The sequence below is a fragment of the Rhipicephalus sanguineus genome, chromosome 5 (genome assembly GCF_013339695.2).
Source record: "Rhipicephalus sanguineus isolate Rsan-2018 chromosome 5, BIME_Rsan_1.4, whole genome shotgun sequence".
NCBI classification, from domain to species: Eukaryota; Metazoa; Arthropoda; class Arachnida; order Ixodida; family Ixodidae; genus Rhipicephalus; species Rhipicephalus sanguineus.
This window is the reverse complement of record NC_051180.1, coordinates 81,900,719-81,920,060: the sequence shown is the minus strand read 5'-3', so window position 1 is coordinate 81,920,060 and position 19,342 is coordinate 81,900,719. Positions and strand designations below refer to the sequence as shown.

The 19,342-nt window shown below is 43.7% G+C and overlaps 1 protein-coding gene across 2 annotated transcripts in view; it reads left to right on the top strand.

Moving 5' to 3' along the window:
* The window catches only part of LOC119393875 (alpha-mannosidase 2x), a 66,558-nt gene that overhangs the window by 8,961 nt on the left and 38,255 nt on the right, over window positions 1-19,342 (top strand). For both annotated transcript variants that reach the window (XM_049416402.1, XM_037661058.2), the window contains exons 2-7: window positions 6,347-6,526; window positions 12,289-12,531; window positions 13,321-13,468; window positions 14,590-14,761; window positions 18,237-18,364; window positions 18,534-18,707. In XM_049416402.1, coding sequence (XP_049272359.1) covers window positions 6,368-6,526; window positions 12,289-12,531; window positions 13,321-13,468; window positions 14,590-14,761; window positions 18,237-18,364; window positions 18,534-18,707 — 1,024 coding nt within the window. In that variant the 5' untranslated portion in view covers window positions 6,347-6,367. The remainder of the gene's footprint in view (window positions 1-6,346; window positions 6,527-12,288; window positions 12,532-13,320; window positions 13,469-14,589; window positions 14,762-18,236; window positions 18,365-18,533; window positions 18,708-19,342) is intronic.

Here is a 19,342-nt window from a genome sequence, read left to right as displayed (position 1 = left end):
AGATTATATAGCCTAACATTTCTTGTTTCAGATAGACAGAAGAGAAGGAGAGGGTAAAGTCAGAGTGGTTAACATGGAGGGAAAAGCCAGTACGCTACCGTTAACTGCGCAAAGCAGGAGGGGGAAGAAGTTGAAAGATAGGAGAGATATAGAGTTAGGCAGCGAGGGAGTATAGACACACTATCACACACCAGCCTACCAGCAGTTGCGTGTGGCAGTCTGCGGAAACAATAATATTTATGCGAGGAAACAGCCCGAAAAACGGGACTAAGTCGGAAGGACAAACAACGCATGCACTGACGAACAACTGTGCGCAAGTTTACTTCAACGGAAAATATATGCCGAAACATAATAACTAAAAACAAACAAAAGAAACATGAACTGTCACACAGTCGCAGTGATGAAATTGCAACAAATGTCCGCCACGAGTCACGATATTGCATTTAACTTGACAAAGACACTATCTTTTTTTTTTTTTTTTTTTTTCAAGTAGCGTGATCGAGGGCTCGCTGACGCACGTGTTTCTTTTTTTTTTTTTGGTCTGAAATGCTTCATCGATTTCGCGCTCGATCCGATTTCGATATCTCGATAGGACCTCACAGCTATTGAAGAGCGGAGCGCAGTTACAACGAAGAGCAGTGTGCTGTCAATGTGCTGGTTGTTCAGCGCTTGTGTTGTTTGTTCGTTCGAGGAAAAGGAGGAGGATAGAAACTTTATTGAACAGAAGAGTTTGGAGCACGCAGGCTCCTGGGCCCCCGCACGACCCCGTTGCGCTCAAGCGTTCATTTGGTGGCGGTCCACGACGCTGGCAGCCCGGTCGGCAGCCATGGTCTTCGCAACCGGGTCCTCTGAACGCAGTGGGGTCTCCCAATCCTCCCAAGTCTTTAGGTGCTCAGGGCCCGCGCGCGGGAGGATCCGCCGGGCAGTGGGAAAGGATGTGTATAGACATAGGCGTATCTACCGGGGGGGGGGGGGGGGGGTGAGGGGTCGCTACTCCCACAGAGAAACGGTAGGGAGGCGGAGCCCCCCCCCCCTTTCGTAAATGATCACTGTTGGCTGCACGCTGGCAAAGAAACTATTGAGGCGAAGTTTTCCTTCAACACAGCAATAACGTAATTACGAGTATATAATGAAATTCGCTCCCCGCTTCTGCTGTGAAGATTGTCCCCCTCTGCGGTGCAAGACGCTTATGCGACACTTTCGCACCTTGTGCTCCAACATTGCAGAGGAGGCTACCGCTGAGCAAGGGACCTATAACGTTAGATCAGTCTGTCATGTTTTTATTCTGCTCTCTCTGGCCTCGAATTTAAGTTATCGGCGACGCAAATACGGGCGGAAACCAGTAAACGTGTTATGGAGCGATGAAACCTCTTCCTGTTTCAGGAAATTCATTTTCTTTCAGCGAAAAACATCACCGCTGCTCTATGTCCAAGCCGCTGTGAGTCGATGAGTGCGCAGAAGTGTTGAGTGTTTTAGTTTGGGCGAACTGGAAGCGATAAAAAAAGGTGTCAGCTTTAGTCTCCGATCAACCTGATTAGACTTGCTTGTAATACGCGTATGGTAGCTTGCAGCGATCGCGGCGGCTTGAAACAAGGCGACGAATATGGCAGTGGACTCGAGCACATAGGGAAGCCCAGCTTTCAAGCTTGCCCTCCAAACTTGATCTACCGGACCAGGGAGATGGTCAAGGTCAACGGTAGAGTCCTTACTATTTTCTTTTTAATTTTTACTAAAGGGCGTGCCAAGTATTGTACGCTTTGCGGCAGGGCGTGGCAGGGGGGGCGGCCGCCCCCACCTATAATCATCTAAGAGGGGGGCGCAAAATCCGACCCGTACATTGACCCTTCTAGTTACTTAAGAGAGGGGGGGGGGCGCAAAATCTTCCCCATACATTGACTTAGTAGGGTGGGGGGGCGCTGCGATGAACCTTTGCCCCCCCTAATGGGGAACCCTGCGCACGCCTATGGCCTCCACTACGGCGCGCCTCATAATCACATGGTGGTTTTGGCACGTAAGGTTCCAGATATCATTATCATTAATTAAATCAACTGGTTTAAGTTTCATATCGTGGACTTACTGGTATCGCTGGGTGCGCATACATACGTAGCATGTAAGATATTTACGAGTACCTATTCTACACCGTGATAGGCTGCCCCCTCCCCCCCACCTCCCGGTCTCATTTGCAAGGCGCGCCACCATCAGAGGCATTTTTTTTTTCGTTTACTTCTTTCTATCGTAACGGCACAGCTGGCGCTACCTCTCTTCTTCTTTACGCCCTATCCGGGGTATCGACACTCGCTAGAGTAATAACCTTCGCAATAGCAAGCTGCGGCCGCGGCGAGTCAGCGGTGCGTTTATTACTCGCGACTCCGAGTTGCTTGCTGCCGGAATTGGCTCCGATAAACGAAGCCCCGTTTTCGTCCGAGACGGCAGATTGGCATCCTTCGCCGGCAAGCATTTTGCCACGTGTGTTGCGGACGACGAGGATCATTCGTGAGTGTGCGCCTGTGTGTCTGCACTTGTGCATGTGTGTCAAGTGCGTCCGTCCGCGCGCACATGTGCGTCCCTGCGGAGCTCAAATTGTGCCTGCCTGTCTGTGTGTTCAATTTTTCTTCTCGTCCAATTTCATTTCGCATTTACCGTAGTATTTCTATATTTCTCTATAAAACGGCAGGAAGTGGAAGATGGAAGCTGCGATGAAAAAAAATCCGTAAACAGGGGGTGGGTGCTCGAGCCGACGTTTCGACAAGTGGACTTGTCTTCTTCAAGGCTGGAACTGATTTCCTTACGGCCGTTCATACTTGTGAACACTGTCGATAAAAAAGTTAATATTACGCATATCTGAGGCGCAACATCAATACGTAAGTGTTAGGTGGTGTGTCAGGAAATCAGTTCCAGCCTTGAAGAAGACAAGTCCACTTCTCGAAACGTCGGCTCGAGCACCCACCCCCTGTTTACGGATTTTTTTTTATATTTCTCTATGTCGCTTAACCATAACGATAATTTCTCTTCTGATTTATATTTTACGGCGGTCCTTGTCTTTTTTTTTATTCATATTGCTGTAATTAATAAGGATGAGAAAAGCGGTTGCGGCAGGATGCGGTGCTGCAGATGAATTCCGACTATACCTGGGGATATTTAGCGTGCGTCTGCATTAAGCTACCTGAGTGCTTCCGTGAAACGTTCCGTATGCCATTTCCATTAATATCATACGTTTTCTTAAGAAATCTATATGTTCTCCATATGTTTTCCATATAGTTGCCATATATTTCCGTAATTAATCTTACGGAAACAGGGTTACGAAACATTGCAGTGTTCTGCGACCGCCGCGACAGGAACTCTAACTCTCAACTTTGTTGTTCTCACAAAAAAAAAAAAGATAATAAAGGACGAAAAAAAAACACCGCCAGCTTCGTTGGCTACCCCCTCCTCTTTCCTTTTCTTTCTTCCTTTTTCTTTTTCGCGCAGTGTCCGATAACGCAAATGGCGCTTGCTGTCGGCTGTGCGGCCTATTTTTCGTGCGTCGGTAGTCCGAGAATCAGTCAACGCGCAGCACTGCGAGATGGAATTAATTACTTCTTTCTTGCAATATTCATGGCGAGACAAACACTGCAAATGCTTCGTTGCTCTCGAGGTACAGTCTTCTTGCCTCTCGTCCCGCCAGATTGAGAGCCACGGCGTTAGAGATCGAGATTTAATTAGCGCAGCATTGCTGTATCGTCTCAGACGTGTACGGAAAGCAACGACCAGTACGCGTATCTGGGAAGAACAGGCGTTGCATGTATAGCTGCTCTTTATATTGCTGACGTTAATCGTAACGTGCTACGAGAAGTGCTACATCGCTGCGGGAAATTTTTCCGAGAAAAATGGAAAGGGGAAAAAAAGACCTTCGCGATTCGTTGTCGTCGAGACGTGCTACAGCCATATTTTCGTACCGCGTCGCCTTTCGGGTTTGAGAGAGGGAATATTCAGTGAAACTGTCTGTATGTGCATACCGACACGCTTATGCTACCAGATGAGTGATAGTTCCGCCCGCTTTGGTTAAACGCATCACAGGATGTTGCTGTCATCAGTGCTCTCTTGCTTGCACACATGTATACTGTATTCACCTCCAAGTATTGCAGTAGGCACATTGTACAGTAGAAGTCACCTATGTTTCAAAGCATCGTATGGATCGAGCTTTAACTTTTTCTTTGTCACTTGCGAACTAAAAGAAAAATGGGAAAATTTCTTTGTAAAGTACGATCCTCCTAGCTCTCTCGCTCACGATAATAGTAATAACCGAAAGAGAAAGAAAGAAAGAAAGAAAGAAAGAAAGAAAGAAAGAAAGAAAGAAAGAAAGAAAGAAAGAAAGAAAGAAAGAAAGAAAGAAAGAAAGAAAGAAAGAAAGAAAGAAAGAAAGAAAGAAAGAAAGAAAGAAAGAAAGAAAGAAAGAAAGAAAGAAAGAAAGAAAGAAAGAAAGAAAGAAAGAAAGAAAGAAAGAAAGAAAGAAAGAAAGAAAGCTTCAGCTTTATATGCCTGAATACAAAATAATGTACGCACGAAGGCTGTTCACAATTTATAAACGTCCTGTGAAAAGTAGCGGAGTTCTTGTAGTGCTTTCTGTCTCTACCTTCCCGTCTACCTCCTTCTGTTAACTTTAATCTCGTCACCTTTGGTTTATGTACCTGGAAGGACGTTATCTTATTACTAACTTTATGGAGCTGCGCATAAGCGAACCATATCAGTCATTTTCTTTTCAGCGTAGCAGGATAACGTTATATTTTTTTCCTGTCCCCACGTGGGAGGCTTAACTAGGCCCAGCCAACCAAACTGCTGGTTTCAATAAAAGTTTATTCCTCCTCCTCCTTGCCCGTAACATTTAGATCAATCATAATTCGTGTTTATTATTTGATATCCCCGTCTATAGCTAGGTCTGGCTAAGGTTGGTACATTGTAGATTTGGGCACTGATTAATGAGCTGCACCGCTCTTACAAAGCAAGATGATTTTACCGGGCGCCTATTTAAAAAAAAAAAAAAAAAACGTAGAATGAAGTGACGCGAACTATGCGCCGAGATTATTCATGCCCACCCACCGGTCACGCGGCGTCACATTACAAAATTCACAGCAGGTAATTAACATCACGCCTGCAATTTTAGTTTGTTTTCTTTATTTTTCGGCATGATTGTACTGCCAAGTGCACTTCTTTTGCGCACTCATTCGTCATATCTGCTCACACACGTAATTATAAATAGGAAATAAAATCTGTACAATATGTAGCGAAGCGTCGGAACTCTGTAATGGGCCTTTACAAATCCAATAAATTTATATAGATTTCTCGCGGCTATTAGTATCGCTTTAGATATTTTACTTCGAAGGCTAAAGAAATTTAGGGAGTTTTCGAATAGGGGCCCCAAAGCCCTTTGCGTGTGCTCGCTTTGGGTCAAGCAGGAGCTAAGTGTTTTCGAATAGGGTCTACGGCGATTTGGACACTCCCCCTATTCTAGGTCACTAGTCTTGGTCAAGAGTCGTCGCTTCAGTGGGTGCCGTCATGTTTGTTTGACGCAAAGCCCATGGGGCAGGCTTTGGGGCTCCCGCTAAATTCGAGAAATAGCGTCCCCAACGCAAAACCCAAACGCTGTTTGGGTCTTGCGCATGCGCAGTGGCCTCGACGCTATTTCTTTGGGGACCCGAAACGATTGGCGCTCCTATTCGAAAACTCCCTAATAGTCTCTTAACATTTCCAGCTAGCGCACATGGGGGAATCCTCCACTCCAGTGTGATAGCTGTGTGGTTTGGTGAATGTTACGGCGACCCACAGCCGACACAACACTGCAGTGCCATGTCGAAAAGTGTTCGTTGGTCGTTACGTGTCATAAATGTGTTCAAATCTTCCCGCTATCTAAACCGAAACTGTCTTTTTGCTGAGATGGCGCCTGCTGCGGAAAAGCGGCGGAGGAAAGGGTAACCGTACGCGCTTTCCACTGGGCTTCTTGCAGCCGTGCCGCATTTTTATTTTCGTTTTTATTGCGTCGGCGTTTTTGCGTGTGTGTTAGCGTGTGGCTGTTGTAGGTGGTTTTTGCGCGGTGGCCCGTACCGTCCGTCACAAAAACATTTTGACGCTCACTGAAAAGGAATGGCTGCGGCGTGTTGTTTGCACGACCGGCGTGATTTCCTCGCCGTAATGAACCTGCTATAACGGTCCCATTACAATAGCTGGTTGTGCACATACACGGCGTGCTGCGTTGGTCGCGGCACTCGTTTGAGGGGCACTGTTCTGCTATGGTTGCGCTTAGCACCTGTTTGTCTAACTTGGGCAGCTGTCAGCGTAAGCGGCTCTTTGATTTGTCTCTGGAACAACGCAGCGGCAGTATGACACGGGCGCTATGATACGGCTGCGGTTCGGGACTACCATCTTACAAGTACGAAGAGCGGCGGTCTGCATCGGTGCCGCCTGCGTGCTCGTGTGCTTCGGAGCCTTTTACGTATACTTCAGCAGGCTCCTACCAAGCTCCACTGGCCTGGCAGGATGGCCTCCAGGCAAGGTACGTACGGTCTTCTTTTACCTTTCGGTAATAGTAAGCACGTCGGACCTACTGGCCTAGAAAGTGGGATATCTCGTGTTCCCACGTACTCGTTCACCTTTGATCCCGGTCTTCCGGCCGCGTATACCACTTTCGTATCGCATGCACAGGATCCGATCCCTGTATGCTGTTAAATGTGACCAGGTCGTGCATGTCTGCTAGAGTTGTTCGTTTTAAATAACATGCAACGAGACATGTAGGAGAACTTGTGTTGATCCCGGCGAGCGTTGCGCCGGGCAGTGTTCCCGGTCTTGTACGAGTCGGTTTTCCAAAAATGCGAGCAAGAATGTAAGTGTTCCCAGTTCCTAAAAGAAATGAAAATGGTGGAGCCTGTAGAAGGTTGTATACTAATTTATGCTTTGTGTGTGGTCAGGTGGGCTACACCACCTGCTGCACTGAAAAGCTTGCTAGAATTTTGAAGTAAAACCGAAGCTCCTTGAAACACAGCTTTCAGCGCTAAAGCAGGCACGTGCTCGCTAAACTGCGTTTTAGGGGCTACGTCTGGTTTATAGCTCAAAAGAATTGTTGCTTTTTCGATGCCATATTCATTTTGTTAAGACACCTGTATTTTAAAATGTTGCCTGTGGTTTGTTGGCTTCCTCTACATTCCGTGTTTGCGTGGCACTGGGGTACACTTTATAGTTGAAGAGCACAGGCAAAAAAAGAAAACGAAATGAATAAAGTAGCGAGACAAGTGTGCTTTTCCACCTGTCAACTTGCTGCACAATGAACCTGTTTGTACAGCAGCTTAGTGTAGGCTCCTTTAATGTCTGTGTGCAAAGCCTTATGTTTGACTGTGCAAAAGCAAACTGCGCCCATTTCTTCGTTGTGGCCCAGCAGCACTGAGATATTTTGTAAGAGAGCAATGATAGAGGTTTTACTGCATGTGAAAGCAAGCTTCAGTGGCAATGAGAGCGTAGTCAGCACCATTAGGGCCTGCTCATTGTATTGACACTGTGAATGCTGAATAAAACTGGTAGGAAATAATTGAGACATGCGTAACCAGCGCTAAAGAGACATCGTTACAAGAACAAGGCACACACTTGACACATTGCTGGCTCGCACCATAAAACACTGCTCCTGTGTAGACAATAGCCTGCATATCAACTTGTTTCAACAGCCTCTGTGTGCAATAAATGAGGTCGCAAAAGTTAAGGCTGCTTCTTTGCATGTTAATTCTACATATCCCAAAAATTTTATTGCGCAACGTATTAAAGATTGAACCAAAATATTATCGTAATCGCCTGTGCCCTTGTTGTCCTTGTGCTGTCTTTTTAGCTCTAATTAAAACTTCTAGGATGGCAGGAGTGTTTTGAAAGGCCAGGCAGAGATTAAATAAGAGTATGTTTCTTTTCCTTTTCATTCTTACCGCTGGTATGTTGTGACAAAAAGCCTTGTAACGATGCCTCGTTAGGCCAGTCTTCAGCATGTGACTTGTTCCTCAGCTTTTGTGATTGTACAAAATGGTTTTGTCGAGGCATCATTGTCAGGTCTGTGAAATCTGATCCATCTCGGGTGTGATAATGGTAAAAGCAATTCGTTTGTCTCAGCGATTGTATAAATGCCTGATATTGTCATTGATAGCAGTGCAAAAAAGGAGGGCACAGCACAAAAGACAAGTGCTACTCTCAACTCTTTATTGTACAATGCACTCATGGGATTTGCCCTTGGCGCATGCATGCAGAGCTATGCTAAAGGAAAAAGCAAATGGAAAAGCTTTATTTTCTACTTGCTATACACCTCAACTTATCGATTGTCTTTTGAGTATAAAGAGAGAGAATACTGAATAACATGCCCTTTGTCTTTATTTTTTTTAAATGTAAGATTCTTTCAGTAATCATCTTCCCATGTTCCAGTCTAGCATTCACAGGCGATAAAAAAGCAAGATCATGAAAAACACATTTCAGCATGAATGAACCGCACTTTCGCAGCAGTACAGAACATACTACTGTTTTGTGGGGAGTGTCAGACTCATGAGACATGCAAGTGACTAGCTTCGAGATCACGCCTTGCACAAACTAAAGAGCAAATGCACACATATGGTAGAGCGTGTGAACTCCTACAAGTTTAAGGCATTTTTTCAGCAAGCGAAAATTCTTGGGAAAACCTGCAGTAAGCAAGCGTTCTTGTTGCTGGAAAGATTTTGTATAAAAAATCCAGGAAATGGCTCCATCAGTTAGCTTTGTCCTTATTCATTAAAGAGATTTGGTACCTAAAGGCCCACACCAAATACGAAAACGAAACTCTCCATTTTTGTTTTTCATAAACACATATGTGATTGTATGGTATAATGTTAGCTGATATACAGGATGTCTCATTTTATCATTAACAGAATTGTTAAGAATACCTCGTGGCATGTAGCACAAATCTACACACTGAGAGGCATTACTTGAAGAGGCTGACATTGCTTACACTGTAAATCAAAATGCGTAATTGAACAAAAAATATTTTACTAATCAACTGTTTTACTAATTGCTGTAGCATACATGTTACAGTGTACACTGTCGTCCTTTATGAAAGGGAACACGCGAGCGCGCGGCCTGCGCGCTGCGGCAGCTGCGTACAGCACCATCAACCGAGAGCTGAAGAAAGCACGTCCGCTTTTGGCGGCATCGCCTGCTGCGCGACCGAAGCGGGAGCGTAATCTAGCAGCTCTTGTCCACTGGCCATGACTCATTATTTTGTTTGCCAATAGATGACGCCAAAAGCGGGTGCGCTTTCCTTCGCTGTCGGTTGATGGCACTGTAGGCGGCCGCATCAGAGCTCAGGCTGCGCGCTCGAGTGTTCCCTTTCATAAAGGACGACAGTGTACAAAATGAATCCAGGGATTTTATACATTAGGCCCACTGGAACGAATTTTAAAGGGGTACTGACACCTTTTTTTTCGAAGGCGAGTTTACTCTGCCGTGCAAATCTCCTGTATGCAGAGACGGCTCTGAGCAAGTGTAAAGCTCAGGAAATGCTGATAAGATATTTTATTTTGATATTAAAGTCAGTTTTCTCATGGCGCGCCTACTCGCACTAGCTTGACGTTGGGCTACAGTACTAATTCTGGTGACTTCACGCAGCAGTCTGGCTAGTTGTGATGACGTCAGGTACCAAAACTTCCAAGATGGGCTGCTTGTGCATCACCAAAACATTCAAAATGTCCGCTTGTGCGTCACCAACGGAGCGGCTGTGGAAACGTCCCCATATATTGTGCGAGTACATGACGAGAAGCTCGTACTGCGTTGTGACGTCGGGGTACAGTAGGAACTGAAACTAGCGTTTAAAGACACACTGTAATTACTTTTTCAGGGTGCACTCACGCTTAGCACCACCTTTTCTAGGCTCTTGAGTGTTTGGTCTTTCATTTGACGCAAAAAAACTAGAACTGGAAATTTTCGTGTCAGTACCCCTTAGGACTAACAACCAGTTTTGATATGAAGGTATTCAGATTTATGGTAAAAATTCACTGTCTCGGTCATGCGTTTGACACTGTATATTTATGCATTCGAGCTCTAAAGTAACTGAACACTTTTGGAACTCATGTTTCGAAATTGATGTCGTCCTCAAAATTCATTCCAAGTGGACGATACCTTCAACGTCTCTGGCTTAATTTCATATATTATAATATTTGCCCTAAAGTCATTTGTGCAGATGTTAATTAGCAATATTTTGTTAACTAGTCATGAATTCATCTCAACTTCTCATGAAAATTGTGTGCACTTTTGGAAGTAATCTGGCTCAAAAAATAGAATATTGCTACCTACGACAGGATATTTTTGGAAATTCTGTGAATTATAAAATTAAACACCATACTATATATTTCATGATGGCATTGTGTAACAGACAATTGAGAGTAGAGCTTTTCACATGTGTGTCTATTTTTCTTTTTCATAAAAAAAAAGAAAAGGCAGAAGTTTCATAAGAAAAAAGGCAGAGGACAAATTTTTTACATTTTCTTTCATGTTGCATCTGTATTTTGTGCTCACTGTCTGTGTCAAGTATGCACCGACTATAGAAGACCTTAAGCGAATCTTTTTAAGCCTCGTGTTGTCCAATGGTGCCATTTTCTATTCTTGTCAGCAGCTTGCAGTACGTTTCTCAGCATTCAAATTGTTTTTCTGACAGCGAAGTGTGGCTGCAAATATTTTTTTCATTCCTGCACAATGCTGCTGACATGACAAATGCATGTTCATTCCATGGTCCGACTTACAGTTGCATATTTTATCTAGTTTCCAGTTTGAGGTTTCTGAAAGGTGAGAGTTAATTCATCATTAAAGGGACACTAAAGAGCAAAACGATTTTTCTCGCATTAGTAAAGTAGTCTTCCACGATACCAAAAACACCACGCTTGCTGCGAGAAGACGCTTAATAAGCGAGAAAACGCGCAAAAGAAAATACAGGTGGCGACGCCACCTTGGAATTCCCGCACCATTTGCCATGACGTCACATATTTTTGACGGCGCCTGCTTGGGCCTACGTAGTTCCTAATCGGTTAAATCGAAGTACATTGTCCTCTGAGGGGGCCATAGAGACTTGACATAGCGAGTTTGTGGAAATTTCGTCAAGCCAGTGGCGCCAAAATACGTTAAATGCTCTTTGAAACCTTTTACGTCGCGAATTATAAAGTTCGGCGCGAAAGTTAAAAATGAAACTTTGAACTTGGTTTTCTCTTCTAATAATAAACCTATGGTGGTGAAATAAACTACACAAAAGTTCTCCGAGCACACTTTATCAATCTAAACCAATTCATTGTTTCTCTTTAGTGTCCCTTTAACATATAGTCATATTGGTTCTTCGAATAAAGTTTTAGGTGTGTGTCATTGCTTGCATCATGATCTTTCTTCGGTCCTCGTCTGCTATGCACTGTAGCTTGTCAATGATGGATTACCACCAACTCGCACAAGTTTCTCTTGCAATGAGAGTTAATTCCGCCAATAGTGTGTAGTGTGTGAGTATATACAATGGCCTGTCATTTTATTTTAGTCTGCAAACTGCAGACTTAGAACCGTTGTTCTGCTTTTACTTAAAAGTTTGCATTGCAACAAGATTAACTTTCTTTAAGAACATTTCACACAGTCGTTACATGGTTTGTCCTTACTTAGTTGCCAACAGATGCCAAAACTAATGCATAGCTGCAATCTTGTAGCCTTTTTCTGGTGTGATTCCCTTTTTCGCTTCATCAGTGGTCTGAGCCATGCTCCACCCGGATTATCTGGTATCAGCCGGCCATGAACAGTAGATAACGGCGTCGTAGAACCTAGGGGATAACCTCGCTACAGAATTGCAGCTCTTGTCCGCGCATCTGCTGTCTCCTTCAGCAGTGAGACATACATGCATGATGCGCCTGTGCTTGTTTCTTTTCTCTTTTACATTTTTTTTCTGGGTGAGCCAGGAAAAAAGTCTGTAATGCCCTATGGCACTGAGGGTACTGTGATAAATAGATAAAAAAAGAAAGCAAATACAACTAGCATTTAACCAAACAATCCAAAACAAAAAGTTTCGTCTTGTTGCTTAATCTGTGCATAGTGAATTAAGGGAACCTTTCACAAAAGGAGCTAATTCTCTCTACTGAACATGCAGAACTTCAAATTGCTGACCGAGAACCGTATAAAATAAGCCCTCGTAACGAACTGCGCACTGGATATATTGAACACAGGACATCCATGGCCATCTCCGTGAATTGCATTGTAGCATCTTTTCAGCACATAATGGTTCCACGGTGTTAAAAACTTCAGGTGGACATGGCCGCCCTGGAGCAGAGGCTTCAGCGGCTGGAGAAGGAGCTTCGCAACAACCACATAATGCTGACCCAGATCCGCGACACAGTCCGCAATTTCCTCACTGGGGCCCCCGGTCTGGGCTGGAAAGGCATCCCGAAGGCACCGCCAGCACTACAGAATGTATCACGGACAGCCATCGCGCTCTCACCAGCCGACTGCACTTTTTGCAGCTCCCCTCCTGCCATTACCGACTACAATGTGAGTCTCTTCAAGGACTCAGTATGCCGGGCACCTCGAGTGCAGTGTTCCCACAGCCATGCCTTGTCTTTATGCCTAGTTAAAGGTCACATGCTTTTATTGCTGCAGTTGAATTTCACTCCGGCGAAGTCTGCTATATGTAAATAAGTTTCCCGTACAATTGAACTGATCTTGAAAAAGCTTTGGAGCATGTGTGGAGCATGATCATCTTATTATCAGCTATTAAAACAGTGCATAAGCTATTATACAGCTGTTAAACAGTGCATAAGCAGCTCATGGTAAGGAGGTATGATACAAGATGCAGACTAGTGCGTTCAAGATTTGTCTGTCGCGGCAAGTGCGCTCTAATCCTGAGCATCATGCCAAGGACTCATGCAGGCTCTCAGTCGTGCAATCTGTAACAGCAACTTTCTTTTTCCTTCAGTATTGGTATCGGAAATATCTTTAAAGCATTTTTAAGCATTTTGTGATGTATGTGCTCTTATTTTAAACTTAAAATTTTTTGCCAAGGTTACTCTACATCTCGAACCAATTCCAATAATTGTCACAGATTGGATCACTGTATAGCATAGTGGAGTGCACAGCATGCCTCATGGCAGGGAGTTGGAGCGCAAGAGAGCTAATGATTGTGTACAACTACTGAAAATGTTTACACATCCACTAATCTGGGCTTCTTTGTACGTGGATATTCATCTTACCTTTCATGTGTACCACGGGCTGTGCAAATGTCAGCGTGTATCCAAGCAAATCACAAGCTGCATGTTTGGTTGTCGTTTGCTTTCCCGCCAGGTATATGACTTATATGAGAAGATAGCGTTTGACAACCCGGACGGTGGGGTGTGGAAGCAAGGTTGGAAACTTGAGTACGAGGAGTCGATGTGGACGAAGGACCGGAAACTCGGGGTGTTTGTAGTTCCTCATTCCCACAATGATCCAGGTATGATGCTGAAGCTAATGATTGTGCTAGTGCTTCTCCGTGTCTCGATCTTTCATGCATGACTAAACGAATGTGCATGCTGTACGTGGCAGTACTTATTCATCAGCTATTATAGCATTCACAAAAATTGGCAGTGGGCTAAGTTGTTTGTTCCCTTAAAATGTCCATTAAAAGTCCAAATTTATAGTGACAATTTACAGTGTTTCATAGTTAGTCTTGTAGTTTATCTTATAATTGGGCATTTCATGGTGCTGTCATGCGGGTAATTTATAATGACAAATCAACTTCAAGATTAACAGTACAAAGGGCTTTGTAATAGGTGATCGTATGGAGATGATCGGGAAGCTATCTATTTTCTATGTTTTCTTTGTTGCTTTCACAGCCGCATTGGTGTGTTCAGCTGAATGCAATGCTGAATAAGCTCTGGTAGTTCTCTAAAACTCTGCATGCAGCTGCATTGAACACAGTATTAGTATGTGCCACACGTCAAAGAGGTGCCACTTATTGCTGTGCAGTTTTAAAGAGCTAGTTGTGGTGCATATAAAGTGGACTGCAGCACTTTACAAAGTGCAGGAACTATGCAGAAGCATTTCTTCCTCCTCCTCACAGGTTTGATAGACAATCTGTAACTGGGCACTGCCACAATGCAGTCACATTTGGCATTTAGTGTATTTAGTTCCCTTGTTTCATCAATGTTCCATAAGCTTTCACAGTCAACACAAATGAGAGCCTGTGAGCAATATGTGTTTGTCCACGCATTTTGTGACAGCAAATTATGGTACCAAAAGACACAAAACAAGGACTAAACTATTGGACTGAGAAGAGCATCGGTGGCACTCTGTCCTGTTCAGTTCTTTCTTCACACTGTTTTGCGCGTTTTTCACCATAATGTTAAAAATCAAGCTATCCTGTCAATGAGTAGTGATGTCAAGGCAACTGCTCCTGCACTGCACAGCGAGTCATCAGTAGTGCTGCTGGCTTACGAAGTGTCCTTTTCCGTTTCTGTGCATTTTTGTCACACATCTCAAGCGTGGAAGCAGTGTCATAGGTTGTTGCAGAAGGTCGTGGGGGACGATGTGGCATTGAATAATGATCATAGTTCTTTTGTCTTGTTCTTCTAGGCTGGCTTAAAACGTTTGATAAGTATTACCTTGACCAAACGCGACACATATTGGACAATATGGCGGCTAAGCTCGGTGTGGACAAACGGCGGCGTTTCATCTGGGCCGAGACTTCCTACCTCTCCCATTGGTTTGACCAACAAAGCGAGGAGATCAAGTCCAAAGTTCGGGGGTAAGCATGGCACACTATTGGCTAGGTTTATTTATTTTTTCGTAACACTTTCATGACTGTGCCTATTCCCATCGTTAGTATGCTAACGATGGGAAAAAATTTTTGCTCTCCCAGAGCACTTCTGGACAACTCACTCCCTCCGAAAGGTAAAAGAGGAAGTATTTCATCAGTTTCGTATTCGAGTTCTTTTCTGCCCTGGGGAGATTTTTAAAGCTCCTTCGAAGTCTGGGAGATGAGCGCTCATGGTTTCGGTTATGGCGTTGACATCGCTCGTGGGTGCTCCACGAAAACGGTGAATTTCGACAGACTCCGACGAATCTCATTGGGAATCTCTAGATGATGGTAGTAGCACAGACACGGAAGACAACTTAGATTATTGAGACTTCGGTACGGACGGCGATAGTGCTTCAAACCGCCTCGCAACATCAGCAGGTATCCGTTGGTAAGTTTCGCTCTCCCCTCGGGATGCTTTATTGCTGTCACATATTGATGTAAACATATCCAGTGCGTACCAAAGGTCACAGCTCTTATCTGCAAGGTGTCAACTTCATTCGGGGGGGGAGGGGGAGCATTTGGCGCCGGCTGCTGAAAGAGTCCGCGGCGGCTTGTTCGCGTTGTTTTTCACCGCAGGAGTTGTCATAGAGATATGCAACCACACAAATAAGTATGTGTGGATGCATATTTTTTAAAAACCAATGCACAGTTAGAGGGATGGATCCTGCAGGGAAGTCACTGAGGAGGAGATGCGCAATTTCGTCAGACTTCTGGTGTGCACGGGAATCGTCCAAGTCCTGTGCCTACATTGCTGTCAGAGTCGACACATATTTCCAGGCCTTCATACACCATCAGTAATGCCACGGAAAAGGCTCAAGGCGTCGCTTGCCGTCTTGAGTATCTCTGATCTAGAGAAGACCACCGTCACATCCAATGGGAAGTTTCACTGCGTGTCTTCTCTACTGCAACACATGAATGATTCATCCGCGCTATTTTTCCAACCGTGTCGGAACCGTACCATAGATGAGAAAATGGTGAAATGAAAAGGTCAGTCTGGTATTCGGCAGGACACGAGGGACAAAGGGGTCAAATGAGGATGCAAATTATGGGTTTTGGCAGATTTGGAAACGGGGTGCACTGTTCATATCAACGTATACATGGGAACGCGCCTCAGGGTCCCCAGCACCAGCCACAGAAAAAAATTGAAAAATACCAGAACTGCTACGAGAAAAGGAAAGTTGAGCAGAAAAAAAAAGTTTTATGCGAGACATGTGCAGCCAACCTTTGTTTAACAGCGTCGAGAAACTACTTTGCACGGTAGCATTATACGCACTAGTACTTATATTTTTGTATGTATGTAAGCAACTTTTGTACTCGCAGAGCTTATATTTGCAGTATTATTCTATTAGGGCCTTGTATTAAAAACGTGTATTTCAATTTTTTTTATTTTTACCCTGTGCAGAGTATCATTGATGTTCTTATGAATTTTTTGTCTTCTTGCTACATTTTATTTTTGTTTTGATAATATTCTAAATAAATCTGTTGTTTAAAATTAATACTGTTAGAAAGAACAATTCTTCCTCTATCATTTCATACCCTACACATTAGCAGCCATTAATTTTCGTGGCAGGAATAAAATATTTCCTAGACCACCGAAAAACAACAGATTTTTATCGCGGTCACGAAAGTAAGCTGCTGGTCACCCTCTGCTGCCAGAGCAGCTAGTTACACAGATACTTTGAAGATTCGATAACAATGTTCAGCACACAAAATTTATTAATAAAGTGCTAATATTGGCTGACAAATTCTATAGCAAGTAAATTAGCAGAAATTAAAGGCTATTCAATTAAGACTAGCAAAAGATTATTAATGTGTTTATGAAACAGGCACAGCAAAAAGATACGTCTACAAGCAGACAAGTTCAGCGTTGCATAAAATGCATGATTACATGAGAAAGTAGAAAACCATCTTGTTGGTCTTTCAAGTCGTGTTTTCAAGAATTGGTTTTTCTTTTCTGATGTCAAAGGTGATGCGGTGCCTGCACACCCTATCAACTGAAAGTTTGTTTCATTGCGCTGTGTTGCAAAGGAACAAGGGTTGTCTGAGAGCAGTCTTGCTACAAAACAATATACCTGGAGTGCTTTATTATGATTCTGACGTGTGTGTCTTTTATCATCCACTGTGACATAGTGTTTAATACGCAGACAACCTTCACTTTTCAGGAGGGGGAAGAACCTAAGCAGTACAAGCCTAAGCAGTAACTAGTCTTTCGTAGTTAATAAAAACTTGTCCATATATTTTTTTTCTTGCTTCTGCGATATTAGATGATGTTCCTCTTGAGCCCTTCTATGCCTTTTACTTTTTTTTACGCAGGAGTACAAGCATCTCAAGTACTATTAAGGCATGTTTTTTTTTTTTCTTGCAAGATAGATTTAGTGAAGAATATTGCAAGGACACTGTGATTTATCACAGTGCAGTACAAAAGCTAAATTGTACAAACTTAATTATTGCAGTAATCATGATCAACCTAATATAATCACTGCATCTTGTACTCTGCAGCCTCTGGTTCATTTCCCTTCCCTCAGTATTTCTTTTTGTTTGTTACTACTTAAACTAGCTTTAAAGGGGCGATGACACAGTCACCTAACAATTTGCAGTTTTCAGAGAAAAACAGAAGTAGAGGGTCTGTGGTGCCTATACATATTTAAAAATTGTACTGTAAAAGAATGTTTCAGTGCAAAATGAGCCCTAGAAGTCTCTGGCTATAAACCCCGCCCACCGCTGGCGACTGCCATTTTGCCATGACGTGTGCGGCTTCATGTGTTGCACGGACCAGAGCCGTCATCTTCTACTAAAAGTTCCAGCCGCTGAAAATCGTTCTTCAGTGCCAAGCTGAAGAAAGATGAAATAGCCCGATTGAACATGTAGATTACCACGGAACAAAATTGTTCGCAGGAATGCAGACACTCGCAAAGCAAGGAGCTTGTTACGTCACGGCTCGCGAATGCGTCAGTGTTGTCCAACTCTCAGGCCGCTCGTGTGTTTAAAAAATATTCAGTTATACATTAAGTGCTCAACCAAATGTGCTAAAATTTTGCCAGCTTGTTTGTGAACGCACGAGGATTAACCGACATAACACAGATTATGATAGAAAATTGGGTGTCATGGCCCCTTTAAAAGTTTTTGCGGATTCTTGTCAGTGTGCTGAAGATTGTTAGTGAAAAGTCCAGTTTGGGCTATACTTTAATTGAGAAATAAATACAATTAGGTGTACGTATTTGAAATTTCCTGTCTTTTTTTTGCTGTTTAATGTTGAGTGTCCAATGGATCCCTAAGAGAGCAGAGTTCTGTGCCCAGACATTTCAGCTGCCAGACTTGGCAGCTGCACACTATTATTTAGTGTTCATCTTGACACTGCTTGCATGTGTGTTGTAGCCATTTCTCGCATTTGGTACATGTGTGTCCAATTTCTTTTGTGCAGTTACTTGCAGTCTGGCCAACTGGAGATTGTTACGGGTGGCTGGGTGATGAATGATGAAGCCAACACACATGTGTTTGCAATGCTGGAACAGATGGTCGAGGGACACCAGTGGGTGGAGCGAAACCTAGGTAATGTAGACCATGCCGACTAGGAATTCAGTATGGTGCATTAGGTGCTACACAGGGACACTGATATGAATTCTCTAATCGATACTGGAATGACGTTATACTGACTAGGTGTACTTAGTTTTACCTCACGGACTCGCAGGGCTCTCATTTTGACTTGTTTGAAATGCAGGAGTTCGTCCGAAAAATGGTTGGGCCATTGACCCCTTTGGTCTGTCCTCCACAATGCCGTACCTTCTCAAGCGAATGGGTTTTACCAACATGGTGGTGCAGAGAGTCCACTACTCAGTCAAGAAGTATATGGCTCGGGAAAGAGCCCTCGAGTTCATCTGGCGTCAACCTTGGGGTGTGTGTTGTTTCAGTCATAATCCTCATACGATGAAGGCTTGCGTCTACTTGGTGTGCTTGTTGTGTTGATCATTTTGTTCCCTAGGCATTGCTCATGATAAATTAAATGTAAAAAAACATGGTAAAAACAAGTGGGAACTGAGACTTGTGTAATGCGCTAGCACATAGTTTTAGCCAAGCACTGTGAAAATGATTGCTCTCTACAGAAAAGACATTTTCAACTGGAATGTGTTGCGTCCAAGTGTTTCGCTTCTGTGCACTGGAAAACAGCAAATGTGTGGACCATGGTTCAGCAACTAGTGCTGTGAACTACATAAGTTCTGGCCATTTGAGCTCTTTTTTTTAAAATGGTTTTGATTGCTAGTGCTAGGCCAGAGTACAAAGCCATACTGCTTAAAGCTTCTTTACAAGCCCTTTATTCTGCAAGGCCAAGGCTCCTTATACCAGTTTATTCTTAATTTTTTGCCTGTAACACTTCTTAGCAGTATTGCCAAGATGGTCAGTAAAAGCATTACTGAAGTTGTACAGTATTGCATCAAGCAGCTTTCCATCTCTTCTTTGTTATCACCAAAACTTAAAAGGAATGTTTATAACATTGGGTAAACATGCTAGCTTTGTAAGTCAGCTGTTCAT